Below are 15,597 nucleotides of genomic sequence, written 5' to 3'. Positions count from 1 at the left end.
GAGTAATAAAACAGTGCTTTTAAAGGGCTGGAGAGATGATTCAGTGACCCAAGAGCACTGGCTGCTTTTCCAGAGTGCCCAGGTTCAATTCCTAGCACCCGTGTGGTAGCTCATAACCATCTGTAACTCTGGTTCCAGGAGAGCAGACACTCCCTCTTCAGGCCTCTACAGGAACCTGGCATGTACATAGTGTGCAGACACACATACAGGCAAAACACCCGTACACATCCAAAGTAAAATTTTTAAAGCCGGTAGTAGGAGTTCAGTTCAGTCTTAGGATCCATCTGACATGGGGCCGAGGAGAATGGATTTAGGCTTTCTTGGAAGAACTTTCCTCAAACCATTGCAAGAAAGCTGACCTTTTCTTGTTCAGTGAATGGGAGAAGATAGATCAGTCTTCAAGCAAAATGACTTCTTCTTATCCTTTCAGCTGGTCTCCTCCAAAATCCAGGTGAGCAAGCTTGAAAGCAGCCTGAAGCAGAGCAAGGCCAGCTGTGTTGACATGCAGAAGATGCTGTTGGAGGAGCGAAGCCATTTCACTGAGATAGAGGCAGAGCTCAAAGCTGAGCTGGTCAAGGAAGAGCAACAGCACCAAGAAAAGGTGAGTCTTAGCAAGACGAGAAGCTGGGGAGGCCGGGCGCTCCCTGCCTTGACTTGTTCGGTTTGGAAAAGGAGGAGCATATGCCTGACGGGGTGCCTGAGGCCATAGCAGAAGAATCATCTCAAGTTCAAAGCCTCTGGACTACATTGAGACCCTATCTATCACCATCTAAAAAAATAAATAAGTAACCAAACAGTAATGGCACATGAAGCGTCCTTCAAAAGGCTCTGTGGTCTTTTTCACATTTTGTAAATAAGTAACCTGAAACAAGTGACTTGTCTAAGTGGCTCTTAGCCCCTGGCTCCAATCCCAAGGTCACGTGCGAGGCTTATGGTTTTGAACCATGAGAAGAAAAGACGTTCTTTACCTTTAACTCACAAAAGTTAGGTGGATCTTTGCTTGAACTGGAGAACAGCCTTTCTCCCTTACTCCTTTGCTATCAGCCAGCGGTTGTGTCTGTCCTTAGGTGCTGTACCTTCTCAGCCAGCTGCAACAATTCCAGATGACAGAGAAGCAGAGGGAGGAATCAGCTAATGGAAAGGAACAGCAGCTGCTGAGCACACTCAAATGTCAGGTATGCAAAACATGATGGAGAATCCTAGCTCATTGGAGCCGTGGACTTGCAGCAGAAAGTAATTAGCTACTGACAAACCAGAGCCTTTACTCCTTTGAGGCCCTGTTGGATCTGGTTAGGGGAAATCAGTGTAGCTACTCTAAGAATAGCCTAATTTTCGGGCCAGGCGGTGGCACACGCCTTTAATACAGCACTCAGGAGGCAGAGGCAGGTGGATCTCTGTGAGTTCGAGGCCAGCCTGGTCTACAGAGCGAGTTCCACGACAGCCAAGGCTACACAAACAAACCCTGTCTCAAGCAAAAAACAAAAAAAAAAACCTAATTTTCAGTACTGACACAGAAGGTTCCATGTCAGACTTGGGCCTCCTGATTCTTTTGCCTTAACCCTAAGCTCCAGGGCTGAGGAACATCTAGTATTTACTTCAAATCTTGGTAATGTAGCACTTAAGAGCAGTTAGTACTCTTGCGGAGGATTGAGTTCTCAGCACACATGCTGGGCAGCTCACTACTGCACGTACCTCTAGCTCCAGGAGGAAGCCCATGCCTGGCCTCCAGCATGTGCAGGCACCTGCATTCATATGCACTTAAAAATAATACAAATACATTGAAAAAATCCTGAGGGCATTCAAATGTATCTCTCCAAGCTTGTTCTGAGCCGAGACCTGACATGTTAGTAAAATGCCCTGGGTCTAAAATTCTTTCGAAGTCTGGGAACACCACACCCTTTATGGAGCACTATTTTAGTCCAACTTAGAATCTTATTCCTGCACTGTCAGTCCAGGGTTGCCTTAGCACTTCACACCTTAAGACGTAACCAGACAAGTTAAAGTGGTTATATGAATTCAGTTGTCGTCAGTGCCAGCAAGTTCAACCAGGCTTGTCCGAGTAGCATTCAGACTAGCTAGTCCATGTGAGAAGGGTACACAGAATCCCCTGCAGATTTCAGGGAAGAGCTGATGCTGTGTGGATTTCTGAACCAGCATGCTGATGTGCAAAGGCTATGAGGATGGGAAGGATAGAGATTACTTCCTGCAAGTATCTTCAGGGATACTGGGGAATACTGAAATATAAGGCATTCAGGGTACCTAGAAAGAAGAAATGAGGCATTTTTCTGTGCGCCTGCTTGCTGTGTACAAGCCATCATCTTCCAGCCACTTGAAAGCAGTGTTGGCATCTGAGTTGTTTGGTAACTCATAGATAGGACCCCAGATAACCCCGCGTATAATTATGCTATAGGATGAAGAGCTTAAGAAGATGCAAGAAATGTGTGAGCAAAATCAGCAGCTTCTCCAAGAAAACAATGCCATCAAGCAGGTAAGATGACTTTCCACCCGCTTCATAAGCCTCAGGAGACCCTTGCTGCCACTGAGGCTAGCTAGCCCTTGGAAACAGTCCTCTGTTTTGATGACTATTTAGCCCGATTTTGTGAGGTCTCCATCGAGTTTTCATGTGATTCAGTCATTCATATGCATTTCAAAGTGTTAGAAACCCAAGTTTTTGCCTGGCATGGTGGCGCACCCCTTTAATCCCAGCACTCAGGAGGAAGAGGCAGGCGGATCTCTGTGAGTTTGAAGTCAACCTGGTCTACATAGTAAGCTCTTAGCCAACCAAGGATACATAGTGAGACCTTGTCTCTAAAACTCAAACGGAAATAAAAACAAAAAATAAAATATACTGCTCCTTAATCTAATAGTGATTTTAGAAAGTGAGAGTCCTCCAACTACCCTACTGTCACCCGGCTTTGCTTTATTGTGATATACAAGGAACATAGTCTAGGTCTGGAATCTTTGGTTTAGCCATGAATGCCCCCAAAATCTGCCCTAATATTATATACTTTGTCTCTCCTGTTCAAATAGAAACTGACCCTCCTCCAAGTAGCCAGCAAACAGAAACCCCATCTTATGAAAAATATCCTTCAGTCTCCAGACTCTTCCTTTGAATATATTCCACCTAAGGTAAACTGTTCAGTTGTCTATGATACCTTTACATAGCCCAAGTTTGAGTGAGTGTGCTAAACCTGTCTTTGTAAATGGCTATAAGAGTAAGGAGTCCCAATAAAACTAGAATACAATCCTAAGGAAAATAGGCATTCAGCTTCCTCAGAAGGCTAATTGTGGTTGATCATGCAGTTATTATGTAACACAGCTGAAAAGGAGCAATGTTCAGCTGTCCATCCAGAGATGCTTATCTTATTAAACCATGAGTCCTCTCTTCCTCCCTCAGATTGTCGGCCTCCAGTTTCTAGCTCTTCAAAGACTCTGCAAGGCCAAAGGCTAAAGCAGAATTTTTGTGATTGGCAAAACCAAACAGAATATATTTGAGAAGTCTGAAATCTCTGTAAATACTGCTGGCAATAGTTACTGAGATGATAGCATGTCATATGTGATTTTCAAAAACCTTATTAACTGCCTCGATTTTTTTTTTTTTTTTTTTTTTTAGCCCAAACCTTGTCGAACTAAAGAGAAATGCCCAGAGGAAAGCTTGGACATCGAAGATCTACAGTATTATTCAGAGCATTCTATGACCGAACAGGAGAATGAAGACAGTGATGATTATGCTGATGAGGAGTGGATACCAACAAAACTAGTCAAGGTGTCCAAGAAGAACATCCAAGGGGTATGAGCCAACTCTAATTCCACTCATTAGAATTAACTCCGGTGGGCTAGCTTCTGAATCTCAAATTGGTCCCTGCCCAGCATCTGAACTCCTTGGAGCGCCTTCAGGGGCCTCAGCTCTAGGGAGACTTGTTGGACTACCTCTGTATGGACTGAGGGCAACGGGGACACCTGAGCATTCAAGTTGGCTGTCTTTTCAGAATCGAGGTGATCTGAATAGCTAGTGTTCTGTACCATTTCACTGAAGCTGATTCCCAAGTGATCATCCCAGTCCATGTTGTGTAGCATGGTTTTTAGAGTTTAACCAACCATTCTCATACATCATCTTTTAATAATTATTTTAAAAAATCCAGAGAGGTATTTATTGTTTGCATCTTTCAGATAGGCTTCAGACCCATAAGACGAAAGTGAATTGTCCCATGGTCACCAAAACAAGTGATAGTCAGTACTTGAAATTTAGTGTTTAGACTCCCAGATCCAGTTTGTTTCCACCATATTATGGTGGTCACATCAGTTAAAAACAAAACAAAACCTTGGACTAGAAGCTGAGTGCATACTTTATCTTCCTTACCTGTTATGGTGTTTTTCTTTTTCTTAGTAGACTAAGGAGCAAATGGAATCATAGAAAAAGATAATAATTAACAACAAACATGCCAAGTCAAGGCTAATTAGGAATAATCTGATTTTGGGGGTGTTGTTGTTTTGTTTTGTTTTGGAGATGGTGCCTTATATAATCCCAGGCTAGGCTTGAACTCACTATTATAACCTAGGATGATGTTCAACACCTAGTCCTCCTACCTCTACCTTCTGAGTGCTGAAATTACAGGTGGGCTTGCAATGCCATGCCCAGCTAAAAGCCTTCTGACTTTAAGGTGCACTTTATTACTGCCACAGTGCTAGTCCTCCATAATTACTAATACAGCTGTTTTATACTGCAACATTCATTTCCAAAATACTGGGCTTCCTCACTAGTCCACCTGTGCTCTGTAACCACTTTCTTAGAGAATGGCTCCAAATTTAACTTACTGGCTTCCTTGAAGCACACTTGATTGGGCCAGGTTTGTAAAGCCAAATGCTAAAGTGAAGCAGACCATAAGACACAAATAGCCCAGGGGCTGGAGAGATGGCTCAGTGGTTAAGAGCACTGGCTGCTCTTGCAGAGGACCTGGGTTCCATTCCCAGCATCCACATGGCAGCTCACAACTGTCTGTACCTCCAGTTCCAGGGGACCTGACTCCTTCACACCAATGCAACATAAGATAAATTTAAATAAAGTATTTAAAAAAAGAAACAAACAGCAGGATGGTGGTGTTGTTAGTCAGGTAGCATCATCAAGAATGCAGCATGCTGTGCCCCTGGAGACCTTATAACTTAATGGAAGAATCAAGACAAAGGAATAGAAAGAAGCCTATCTAGAACTTCAGTGCGTTCATCTCAGGAAGAATAATTGGAAGGGTTTGGGTTTTCAGAACCAATCGGAAGAGGTCCAGATTAAGGAGATGACATTGAAGGTGGTGACTGTTGCTGCAGGATAGCTAGAAAGGCAAAGACAGTGTTGAGGACAAGAGGGACACTTCCGGCACAACAAAGAATAGAGTGCAAGGACTTGAAGCAGAGTGTTGGGACACTTCGACAAAATGAAGCAGGACATGGCTGTCTTTTTTGTCACTTTAGATGTATTTATGTGTAGTGTTTTGCCTTGCATATATGTATGTGCATCACATGCATGCCTGGTGCCTGCAAAGGTCAGATGAGGACATCAAATCTCCCAGAACTGGAGTTACAGATGGTTGTGAGCCACCATTTGGGCGCTGGGAATCAAATCCAGGTCCTCTGCAAAGGCAACATGTTGCACGAATCCCAGTTGGTTTTAATAAAAACTGGGAGCCAGATATCAGGGTGAAAGCTGAAAGATCCGAGAAGCAGAGCAAGCCACAGCTACCACTGTCAACATTCCACAGCTACCACAAATAAGCTACTTATTTCACCAACTCCTCAGCCTGAAAGAGCCAGAGTTCCCATCTCCTCCCACCTTATATTCCTTTCTCTGCCCAGCCATATTACTTCCTGTCTCAACCCTCCTAGTGCTGGAATTAAAGGTATGTGATCCCAAGCGCTGGAATTAAAGGTGTGTACCACCACTGCCTAGCTCTGTTTCTCTTTTAGACTGGATTAATCTCATGTAGCCCAGTGTGGCCTTGAACTCACAGAAATCTAGATCGATCTCTGCCTCTGCCTCTGCCTCCCAAGTGCTAGGATTAAAGGAGTGTGCCACCACTGCCTGGCCTCTATGGCTAACTCTGTGGCTGGCTCTGCCCTCTGATCTTCAAGCAAGCTTTATTTCCTAGATTACAAATAATATATCACCACAGCAACAAATGCTCATAACTACAAAACCATCTCCCTACCCACAATGTCTGTCTTTGGTTTATCTCCTCCACCAACATTTATACTATTATGATTGAATGTTGACTAAATGGCCACTTAAGTTCCAGAGTTCGGAAGCATACACAGAAACAAAGGGATAAAGGGCCTAGAACCTTTGGAAAGGAGTTTGCAGGCATGAAAAAATTATGGCTACACTTGTTCTTAGGAAAGCTTAATATCTCAACATTGTTGCTTAAAAGGAAAGTACTGAAGCATAGCAAATACTGTAATTAAATACTACCTACTATGAATGATATTCTATTTCTAAAAAACTGTGAAGTGATTCTTTATAATTTGATAAGTGACTATGCATGGACTTGTAAAAAGATCAAGTTGACTCTCCTATTTAACAACCTCAAAATATGTAGATGCTCTGTCCACTCTTGGTCAGACTGCTTAGAAGACACATTAGCTGTACACGAAGGCCATGGTTATTATTGTTGCTTCAACCCAGCTGAAGATGGCACCTTCTTGTGCTTACTAAAAAGGATACTGTAGCAGGCACAAAAGGATGGCTTTTCCAGAATGAATGTCTTCCTCGCTGAGGTGATGCTAAATGATAGGTCACATGCCATAGTAGACAGAGTTAACAGCTCAAAAGGTCAGTGGGCGTGAGTTCTAGTCTGGAATGTATCAACAGTTCATTGAGCAACCTTGAGCAGACACTTACTCTCCCTGTACCTTACGTGTACAACCAAGAGATTAAACCAGAGTAGATTACTCCAGTGCTGATGTCTTGAGTCCAAGGACGACTAGTCAAAGTTTTATTTAACAATACTACCTTAATATGATGTTACATTGTATATTAGAGCTTAAAAGACTATATATAAGCCGGGCGGTGGTGGCGCACACCTTTAATCCCAGCACTCGGGAGGCAGAGCCAGGCAGATCTCTGTGAGTTTGAGGCCAGCCTGGGCTACAGAGTGAGATCCAGAAAAGGCGCAAAGCTACACAGAGAAACCGTGTCTCGAGAAAAAAAAAAAAAAAAAAAAAAAGACTACATATAAAAGCACCTTGTGAGGAATTAAGTCATTGTTTATATATTTTATTAAAGCACTGACAGCATCTTTAAATGCTCCGCCACTGAGCTACACCCCCATCTAAATATTTTGCATTTGTCACCTGTGCAGGGAGCACATACTTGTTTGGCTGTTTTCTGAGACAAGATCTTAGTGAAACTAGTTTGGCCTTGAACTCCTTATATGGCTCAGGCTGGCCTGAAAATCAGTATCCTCCTGCCTGGGAGGATCCTCCCAGTACAGGGGTGTGCTACCACATATGCCCCAAAGGGAACAGGTACTCTTGTCTCTACTTTGCTGATGAAAGAGTAGAGCTGAACTTGGAAGTGACTTTTCCATGGTCATGCCAAGTGTTAAACTTAGGAGTAAAACCCATGCTTCTAAGTCCTGCTCTGGTATTTTTTACTCTTTGAGTTTAAAATTTGACCAGATCTTACTCTTCTGAGACACACTGAACTTAGTACTAGAATTACAGACTACAAAACAGTATTCTCAACCTTAGTTTTTCTCAAGGGAGCTCTTTAAAATAGAACCTGGGACTCTACCTCTAGATGTTCTGATTGAGTTGATCTGAGGCAGGACTTAAAGCTTTAGAACACTTCCGTGGAGATTTTTTTTTTCTAATGTATACATGTGGGTCTGTGCGGGTGAATGCCACATGTGTGCAGGTTCTCAAGCACATTGAATCCCTTGGAGCTGGAATTACAAGTGATTCAAGTAAACTACCTAATGTGGGTGCTGGGAACTGAACTCAGGTCCTCTGGGAAAGCAGCAAGCACTCTTAACTACTGAGCCACCCCTCTCTAGCCCCTGCAGAGATTTCTCATATATAGTAAGTAAGAGCTGAGAACCAGCAAACCTGTGAGTCTTCCCATCTGTGCTCTTTCTCGAGATATGCTGGTGGGTTGCCAGCAGTTTGGATATAGTTGTGTCAAAGCCCTTCTCTGAGGCCGGGTGGTGGTGGCGCACGCCTTTAATCCCAGCACTCGGGAGGCAGAGCCAGGCGGATCTCTGTGAGTTCGAGGCCAGCCTGGGCTACCAAGTGAGTTCCAGGAAAGGCGCAAAGCTACACAGAGAAACCCTGTCTCAAAAAAACAAAACAAAACAAAACAAAAAGCCCTCTGGCATTCTGCTCTACATCCTGGGATGGGAGACAATAAGATAAGGTATAGCTTATATACATGACATTCATGTGGTTGCACCTGTCAAGTGTTCCTGAGCGGTCGGTCAGCTCTACCATCACCAATACCAGTGCCTGTCTCTAGTCTCTGCTTGCGTGAAGACCAGCAAAAGCATGATCCATGGGCTCAAAGGCAGCCAGCTGTTGGGTGCTATTGGGTTTTAGAAAGTGTTCCTTGTGTGTGTGAAGTGTGCTATTCTATAAATCATTTCACTGGGTCGTGGCTATGAAAAAATCTGGTCACTCATGATAGCCCTTCAGATATCATTTGTATTATCCCATGTGATAAAATAGAGAAATGCTGACAGGGACAAAAGAACAGGAAAGTTCATAAAAAGAACAGTGAAGTCACAGAGATGATGGGGAAGGGATGAGCTCGAAACAAAAGGAGGGGCCCTAGGCATGGTGGTACATACCTGTAATCCTGGCACTCTAGAGGCCAAGGCAGGAGAATCACAAGTTCAAGACCAACCTGGGCTATGTAGTGAAGGCCTAAGTCACAAAAAAGAAAGGGACAGAAGGAGAGTGAAGGAGAGGAGAAAAGGGAAGAGCAAATGGAAAGACCTCAGGGCAGGGATGGGCTTTCCATCCCTGAGTGACTACCGTGTGCCGAGAAGTGGGAAAGGTAAAGCAGGTAGAGTCAGGCCAGATTCCGAGGGCCTTGTCTCTCTCTATGAGGGGTTTAGATTCCGTTCGTGTTCAAGGATTTCCACTGCAACATGATTTCTAATAGCAAATATTTTCTTTCAGAACTATCTCACTATCTAACATTACGGGACTGGTTCAATTAATTGACATGTCTACATGATGGAATAGTGTATACAGCTATTGAAATCATGCCTTGGGCTTTAAGATTTTATATAATGATACACATTGTCCTCCTGATCAGAAAAAAGGATACTATTGTGGGTTTCCTATATAGCTACAGAACAATGATGACAGTTCTTACATGAAAAGTGCTTAAGATCTTGAATTTGAGTTTATAATAAAACCCAGGATGAGTCCACAGATGTGCCCCAGGGTGGGGAGGGAGAAAACTGCTGACGGCTGTGATGTCAAGCCTTGTTAAGCACCAGACGATTGGATTCATTTTATTTGGAGGATTTGGGGGGTTGTCTTGGTTTTCTGAAAGGGTCTCACTGTGTAGCCCTGGCTGGCCTCGAATTCTCCTCCATGTAAATTGGGTTGCCTGCCTCCAATGCTGAGATGAAAGGTTTGGGCTGCCTTGATCCGCTACATGGACTACTCTAAAGCTAAATCTCCATTATTGTACTTACACAGCTGATTTGGAAGAACCGAGATGCTGAACTTGAATTTATTCCTATTGTATCTTTTCTTTCTACTTTCAGCCTATAATTTTAGCCTGTCAAAATATTTTTAGATTGCAATTTTTGTTATCTTACCTATTAATCATCCTTCCAGCTTTCTGCCATTGTTAGAGCCGATAAACAAGTCTACCTTGTAAACTGGCTATGAGTGTGTGTGTGTGTGTGTGTGTGTGTGTGTGTGTGTGTGTGTGTGTGTGTGTGTGTGTGTGTGTGTGTGTACTCTGTGTGTGTGTGTACTGTGAAAACTGCAGTTTCAAGTATAAATGATTTTATTTCCTACCTTTAGTGATATTGAAGGTGAGTTAGTGCTCAAGACAAAGCCCCAGCTGGCACTTGACAAAATGTCGAAATGTGCATGGAAAGAAAACACAGTTAGGTAGATCAAAAAAGGCAGAACAACTTGACTCAGCCCTTAAATAAGCCTAACTGGCCTATCATGCAGCCTGCAGGGCTCTGCCCATGAAATTGTGACTAGTGTTTACCCAGTACTTGTCAGGTGAGGGTGTTAGGACAGCCCTCTTATCTATCTTCAGCTGTACTGCCCAAAATAGAGCACTTAGTTGTTTGCTGTGACCTGCTCTTAGTTAACCTGTGGTGGTTCCTGGTGATCATGGTTAAGGACAGGACGGATTGGCGAAGACTGCTTTCCTAGATGGTGGCCCTTTCCTAGGTTTCTGAAAAGACCTGCAGAGGAAGGAAAGGGCCTTTAGAATGTAATCCTTTCTGTGATGAGTCTTTTCCCAAACTTGTTCTGCAGTGCTCCTGCAAAGGCTGGTGTGGGAACAAGCAATGTGGATGCAGAAAGCAAAGGGCAGACTGCAATGTGGCCTGCAGCTGTGACCCCACAAAGTGTCGAAACCGACAGCAGAGCCAGGTGAGATCAGTCTTGCGGCCTCTCACCATCCTTCCCTTCAGACCTCCAGAGTGCCTGTCCTTTTTCTCCTTACACCCTGAACCCTGCAATCCCTACCCCGGGATCCCTACACTTCTTCCTCTGTACCCAGCAAGAGGCATATTTCACTCCTCAGGTATGCAGTCCCCACCCCCACCCCCAGCCCCAGCCCCACCCCCAGCCTTGTCTGAGAAACTCTGTGATTTCTGAAACAGAACAAGGAACAGGAAAGCAAGAACTTACAGGTAGATAGAGGCACAGGATCAAACTAGTCCAGAGGCTTAGCTGGAACTGTGACAGCCAGGCACTGAGATGACAGCTTCCAGAAAGAAGTTAATCTTTCTGGCATCTTGAGACAATAGTTAGTAGACGCTATGGGAACCAAGCATGCCATGGCTCTAGGAAAAGACCCAAGTTAGTTAAACTGTAGCTGTCTTTATGTTGCTCCTGGGAGGAGCAAACTCGGGAAACAAAATGTGCCCTGAAAAGAGCAGCAACACGCAGGTCCAGTCCCCTTTCCTTGCCTTATACCTGCTTGTGCCCATGTCAAGAAATCTTTGCCACAGTTCTTGGTGCACAGTACGAGACTCGTACAAGGGTACTGTAACGGACATTCCTTATGCATTTCCTGAACATTTGCACAGGAATAGTTTGAGCTGGGGCCTTTTATCTCAAAGACTTCTAAGCTTAGTAAGCATCAGAGGACTAAAGGAGGAAGTTATGTATAGGTCAGGCTATGTATAGGTCACTCAGAGGCATAATGGAGGCCTATAAGGGTTCCCTGTTCTCATGATTTTTCACTTAGGGTTCTAGAACCCCGAAGCTGCTGCATGAAAGGGTCTCTGCCCGAAACCTTTAGAATTCCATTTCCATCAAAACAGTTTGCTCTTCACTTGCTTTCATATTGGGCCTACCCTCAGAAGTCCAGTTGAAGAAAAGCAGCATGCATTTGAGCCAAGGTTCCCATTTTACAGAAGAGGAAACTGAAGTCCAGAGGCAAACTGAGCTAACTTGCCCGATTCACAGCTGGTCCTGGAGACTAACATGAATCCTCAGGCTTCCTGTTTCTACAATGAACAGCTCCAGTTTTAAACCCAGTCCTATGCAGGGTCCCCTTGTGGCCTAAGGGACTTCTGTCCTTTGGATTTTATTTCCTTATCTGAAGTCAATACTAATGCAGATAGCCTCCTAGGGGTGCCATTGCAGGTTCGAGGTAGAAGAACTGTAATCAAAGAAATAACCAAGCTTAGCCTCATCTTGTTTCTTTTATTGTTTCTCTTCTGTGAGACTAGGTCTTGCTAAATACCCCAAGTTGGATCAAATCTGTCATCCCTCTGCCACAGCCTCCCAAATTCTGGGATTACAGGTGTATACCACCACACCCAGTTTGGCTGAATTTTAAAGTTTCCTTCATCATTTGTCTCATTCCAGACATATAGAGGTCCTTGGAGTCTACCTCTTTTTGTTGTTGTTTTTTGTTTGTTTGTTTGTTTGTTTGTTTTTTGAGATAGGGTTTCTCTGTGTAACAGCTCTAGCTGTCCTGGAACTCGCTCTGTAGATGGGGCTGGCCTCGAACTCACAGAGATCTGCCTGCCTCTGCCTCCCAAGTGCTGGGATTAAAGGTGTGCACCACCACTGCCCGGCCTAAAATTTGCCTTAAGTTGAAGGTGTTTTTTTGTTGTTGTTTTGTTTTTTGGTTTCTTTTTGGTTTTGGGGTTTTTTGTTGTTGTTGTTTTTTGAGTCAGGGTTTCTCTCTGTAAGGAGTCTTATACTATACACTCTTTTGTAAGTGTGCAAACCTCCTACACACAAATTCATTCCTTTGGGGGACAGGACATGTTAAACCCTATGGCTTCTCCAAACAGTAGCTCCCTTAGGTTTGCTTTGAGTAATTGGCTGATCAGGTCCTCAGAGCTGGGACCTCCCTGTTTTGTGACTCGGAGAGATAAATTATAATAAGCCTATCTGCTTGATTTCAGGACAACTTAGATGCTATTGAGCGAACTCAGGATTCTGAAAACTCCTTCAAACTGGAAGATCCCACAGAGGTGACCTCAGGATTAAGCTTCTTCCACCCTGTCTGTACAACTCCCAGTAGCAAGGTGTGAAAGACATGAAAAACTATACTGGCATCCTTCTCTTCGTTAGCAGTGATAGAAGCCTGTAGGGTAGAGTTGTGGGGAGAGATAGAATCTAATTGCTGGACACTGGCTGGACTGCTTTATCTAATAGAGAGCATTTGTAGGGGATGCCTAGGATTACTCTGAGCCTTTGTCCTGGCTCAGCTGGGCCCATCTATTTATTTCTGTCTCTGTCTTCTTTCCTAGATCTTAAAAGAGATGTGTGATGCAGATCAGGTGCTCGTGAGGAGGCCTGCTCCTGTTCCTTTCACTGAGCCCCCAGAACCGAAAACTTCAGAATCCCAAGAAAATAAGGCCACAGGGAAGAAGAAGAAGCGAGCTCTGGCCAGCAATACCAGCTTCTTCTCTGGCTGCTCTCCTATTCAAGAAGAGTCCCACTGAGCTCATGGTCATCGTCTCTCTCTCTTCTGTCTCTCCTGGACACATTCTCAGGATGCAGCTCAGAGGGGAAGAGGGCGCTGATGACTTGTGTAGCTTTTAGGTCTTGCTATTGAGAAAAGGAGAAAGTGTCACTGAGAGGAAAAGGACCTTTGCTGAACGTTGGCCTTTACAGACTAAGCCCTCCAGCCCCAAACAACTACTTTTCTTCTCCAGAAGGTGCTGAGCCATCTCCTGGAGAGAACCAACTGACCTTCCTGAAGACGCGTAAGGCCCCAGGCCCCAGCACAATCTAGCTCTTTCCTTGTGAGCAGTTGGGTTGTCTCCTCACGGAGCTAAGGCCAAGATGTTCCTCTCATGCTCATGTCAGCTTAACGGAGGAGCCTTGTACAGGATGGAAACCTGGCTCACCTCCCTCACCGCACCTCGGGAACGGGGCTGGGCGTTCCCCTGCTCCATTCCAACTCTGGATTTTAACAGAACCTTCAACTGTCTGTCATGTTAGTGAAGTGAATGAAACATGTTTAAATGTTAAGAAAATAAATAAACCTTAGCTCGTCTACTTTTTAGACAAGATCCTTTGCTAGAAGAAGAAATAAAATTCCAACGTGTTTTCCTCAGCACCCTTGGAAAACTATTAAGGAGATCTATTACAATTTCCCCCAAAATCCAAAATACTTCCTTTTTCGGGGAAGGCTGCCTAGTTTTCTGTTTGTTTGGTGTTTTGTTTACAGGGATGGGGATTGACACGGGCAAACATTCTGTCGCTGAGCCACACCCTGACCCAGTTTCGTCCCCTCTCCTGGAGACTGGTGCAGAACACGGTGTCTCGGCTCTGCTGCTATGCTGCTCTAGGAAGTGGGAATGACACTGGTGAAGCCAGTGTCCCCACATTTAGTGAGCATCCCCAGCACACGCACCACCACCACCACCCCGTTCCTGCCATATTTGTATTTGCTTCTCACCAAAAAAAAATAAATAAGCCCAAGGTCGATAGGAGCCTGTACTTTACAGATAAGAAACTAGAATGGCAGCTTTACCATACGATACCAAATGCCTGAGAATGGGTTTGTTTTAGCTCATAGTTTCGGAGATCCTAGGCCATGGTTAGTAGCCCACATCAGATCATGACAGACATACACTATGGTACAAAGCTGCTCGTGGCCAGAGTGGAGAATAGAGTGGACGGATCTGCGTCCCATCACCTCTTCAGGAGCATACCTCCTCCTCAAGTATACTAAAAACACTGCCCAAGAAGCTACCTCTTACTGTTTCCACAACCTCCCAAATGGTACCACAAGCCAGGGAGCAAACCTTGAACATATGGGCCTTTGAGGGAACACTGAAGAGCTAACACACTAGTAACGAGGTACAGAGAAGTAGTTACATAGAGTTACAATATTCGTGAGGAACAGGACCTAATGTACATTTACTATATGATTCTTCCTCATGCCCTGCAATCTGATTAGTGAGTGTGGCACCACGCTGCTTTTCAGTTACAGAACAAAACTACCGGCCCCTTGCTTTCTCCCTTGAAAAGGGAGAGGAGGGACAAGGCTTACTTTTTACCATACACCAGATTTCTCATCTCCAATTAAAAGCTTGGGGGGGGGGGTGCAGCCTTGCAGTACCACATACAGGCTAGATTTGAAGCCTTTTGGGAGTTTGCAAGCCTTGAGACTCATATCAATGCATATTGAATCCTGGTCTGCTCCCACCCTCCCCCTCCACTCCTAAAAAGCGCACAAACCATCCCCACATACAAGAAAGGCAAGACTCTAGAATCCAACACAACCCAAGCAAAGAAAGGAAATTGAAAAGCAACCTGCCAAGAACGACTCCCGGTGGAGGACTAGGTGACCCGCTGGCCCTCCCTGGCTTCCTGCCAGCAAGCAGCCTTGCCTCTCTTTGCATTTTAATTCTGAGAGAATTAGGGAATCTCTGTCATTGCCAACTAGAGCCTGTGGATACAATGGGAAAGCCGAGAGGGAGGGGAGCAGCTCCTGGCAGAAGAGAGCCTGTCTCCCTCGCTGGTTGAAATTGAGTGGGGGGTGGGGGAGGGGAAGCCAGCTTATCTGTCACAACTCATCCTTTCCCAACAACACCCCCGATAGTGCTAATGCCCAGACCCCCAAGCCACTGCATCGGCCACAATGCAAGAGCTGTCCGTCAGCCCCTCCAAGCTCACAGGCAGCTCTGCTTGATGCTAAGCTGACCACAACTTGCTAGGCCACCTCCTGTTGATGGCGGAGTAACTGTTTCTTTTGTACATGTTCATCTTCCAAAAGCCTGGTGTCCCCGTATACACACTCCTGAAGCGATTCTTGAAATGATTCAGTGTTCAGGTAAACAAGGCAGCAAGACTGATGCCCTGAATGAGCATCTCATGTGCAGTGGAGTGAGGCCTGTTGAATACATCCACAGGGACCCCCTAGTCCAGAAA

General features: G+C 44.7%; 1 protein-coding gene across 4 annotated transcripts in view; it reads left to right on the top strand.

Moving 5' to 3' along the window:
• Kif4a (kinesin family member 4A) overlaps nucleotides 1–13,777 on the top strand; it is a 117,585-nt gene extending 103,808 nt beyond the window's left edge. Inside the window, exons 24-31 of one of the 4 annotated variants that reach the window (XM_042269054.2) lie at nucleotides 431–601; nucleotides 1,068–1,175; nucleotides 2,411–2,488; nucleotides 3,031–3,129; nucleotides 3,614–3,790; nucleotides 10,501–10,617; nucleotides 12,615–12,737; nucleotides 12,963–13,777. In XM_042269054.2, the coding sequence (XP_042124988.1) occupies nucleotides 431–601; nucleotides 1,068–1,175; nucleotides 2,411–2,488; nucleotides 3,031–3,129; nucleotides 3,614–3,790; nucleotides 10,501–10,617; nucleotides 12,615–12,737; nucleotides 12,963–13,157 (1,068 nt within the window). In that variant the 3' untranslated portion in view covers nucleotides 13,158–13,777. The remainder of the gene's footprint in view (nucleotides 1–430; nucleotides 602–1,067; nucleotides 1,176–2,410; nucleotides 2,489–3,030; nucleotides 3,130–3,613; nucleotides 3,791–10,500; nucleotides 10,618–12,614; nucleotides 12,738–12,962) is intronic. The other 3 variants (XM_076562399.1, XM_042269055.2, XM_076562400.1) reach the window with 3 other exon arrangements.
• The last annotated feature ends 1,820 nt before the right edge of the window (nucleotides 13,778–15,597 follow it).

The sequence above is a fragment of the Peromyscus maniculatus genome, chromosome X, assembly GCF_049852395.1.
Source record: "Peromyscus maniculatus bairdii isolate BWxNUB_F1_BW_parent chromosome X, HU_Pman_BW_mat_3.1, whole genome shotgun sequence".
NCBI lineage: Eukaryota > Metazoa > Chordata > Mammalia > Rodentia > Cricetidae > Peromyscus > Peromyscus maniculatus.
Note: the sequence above shows the minus strand (reverse complement) of the source record. Positions and strands in the feature narration are given on the sequence as shown.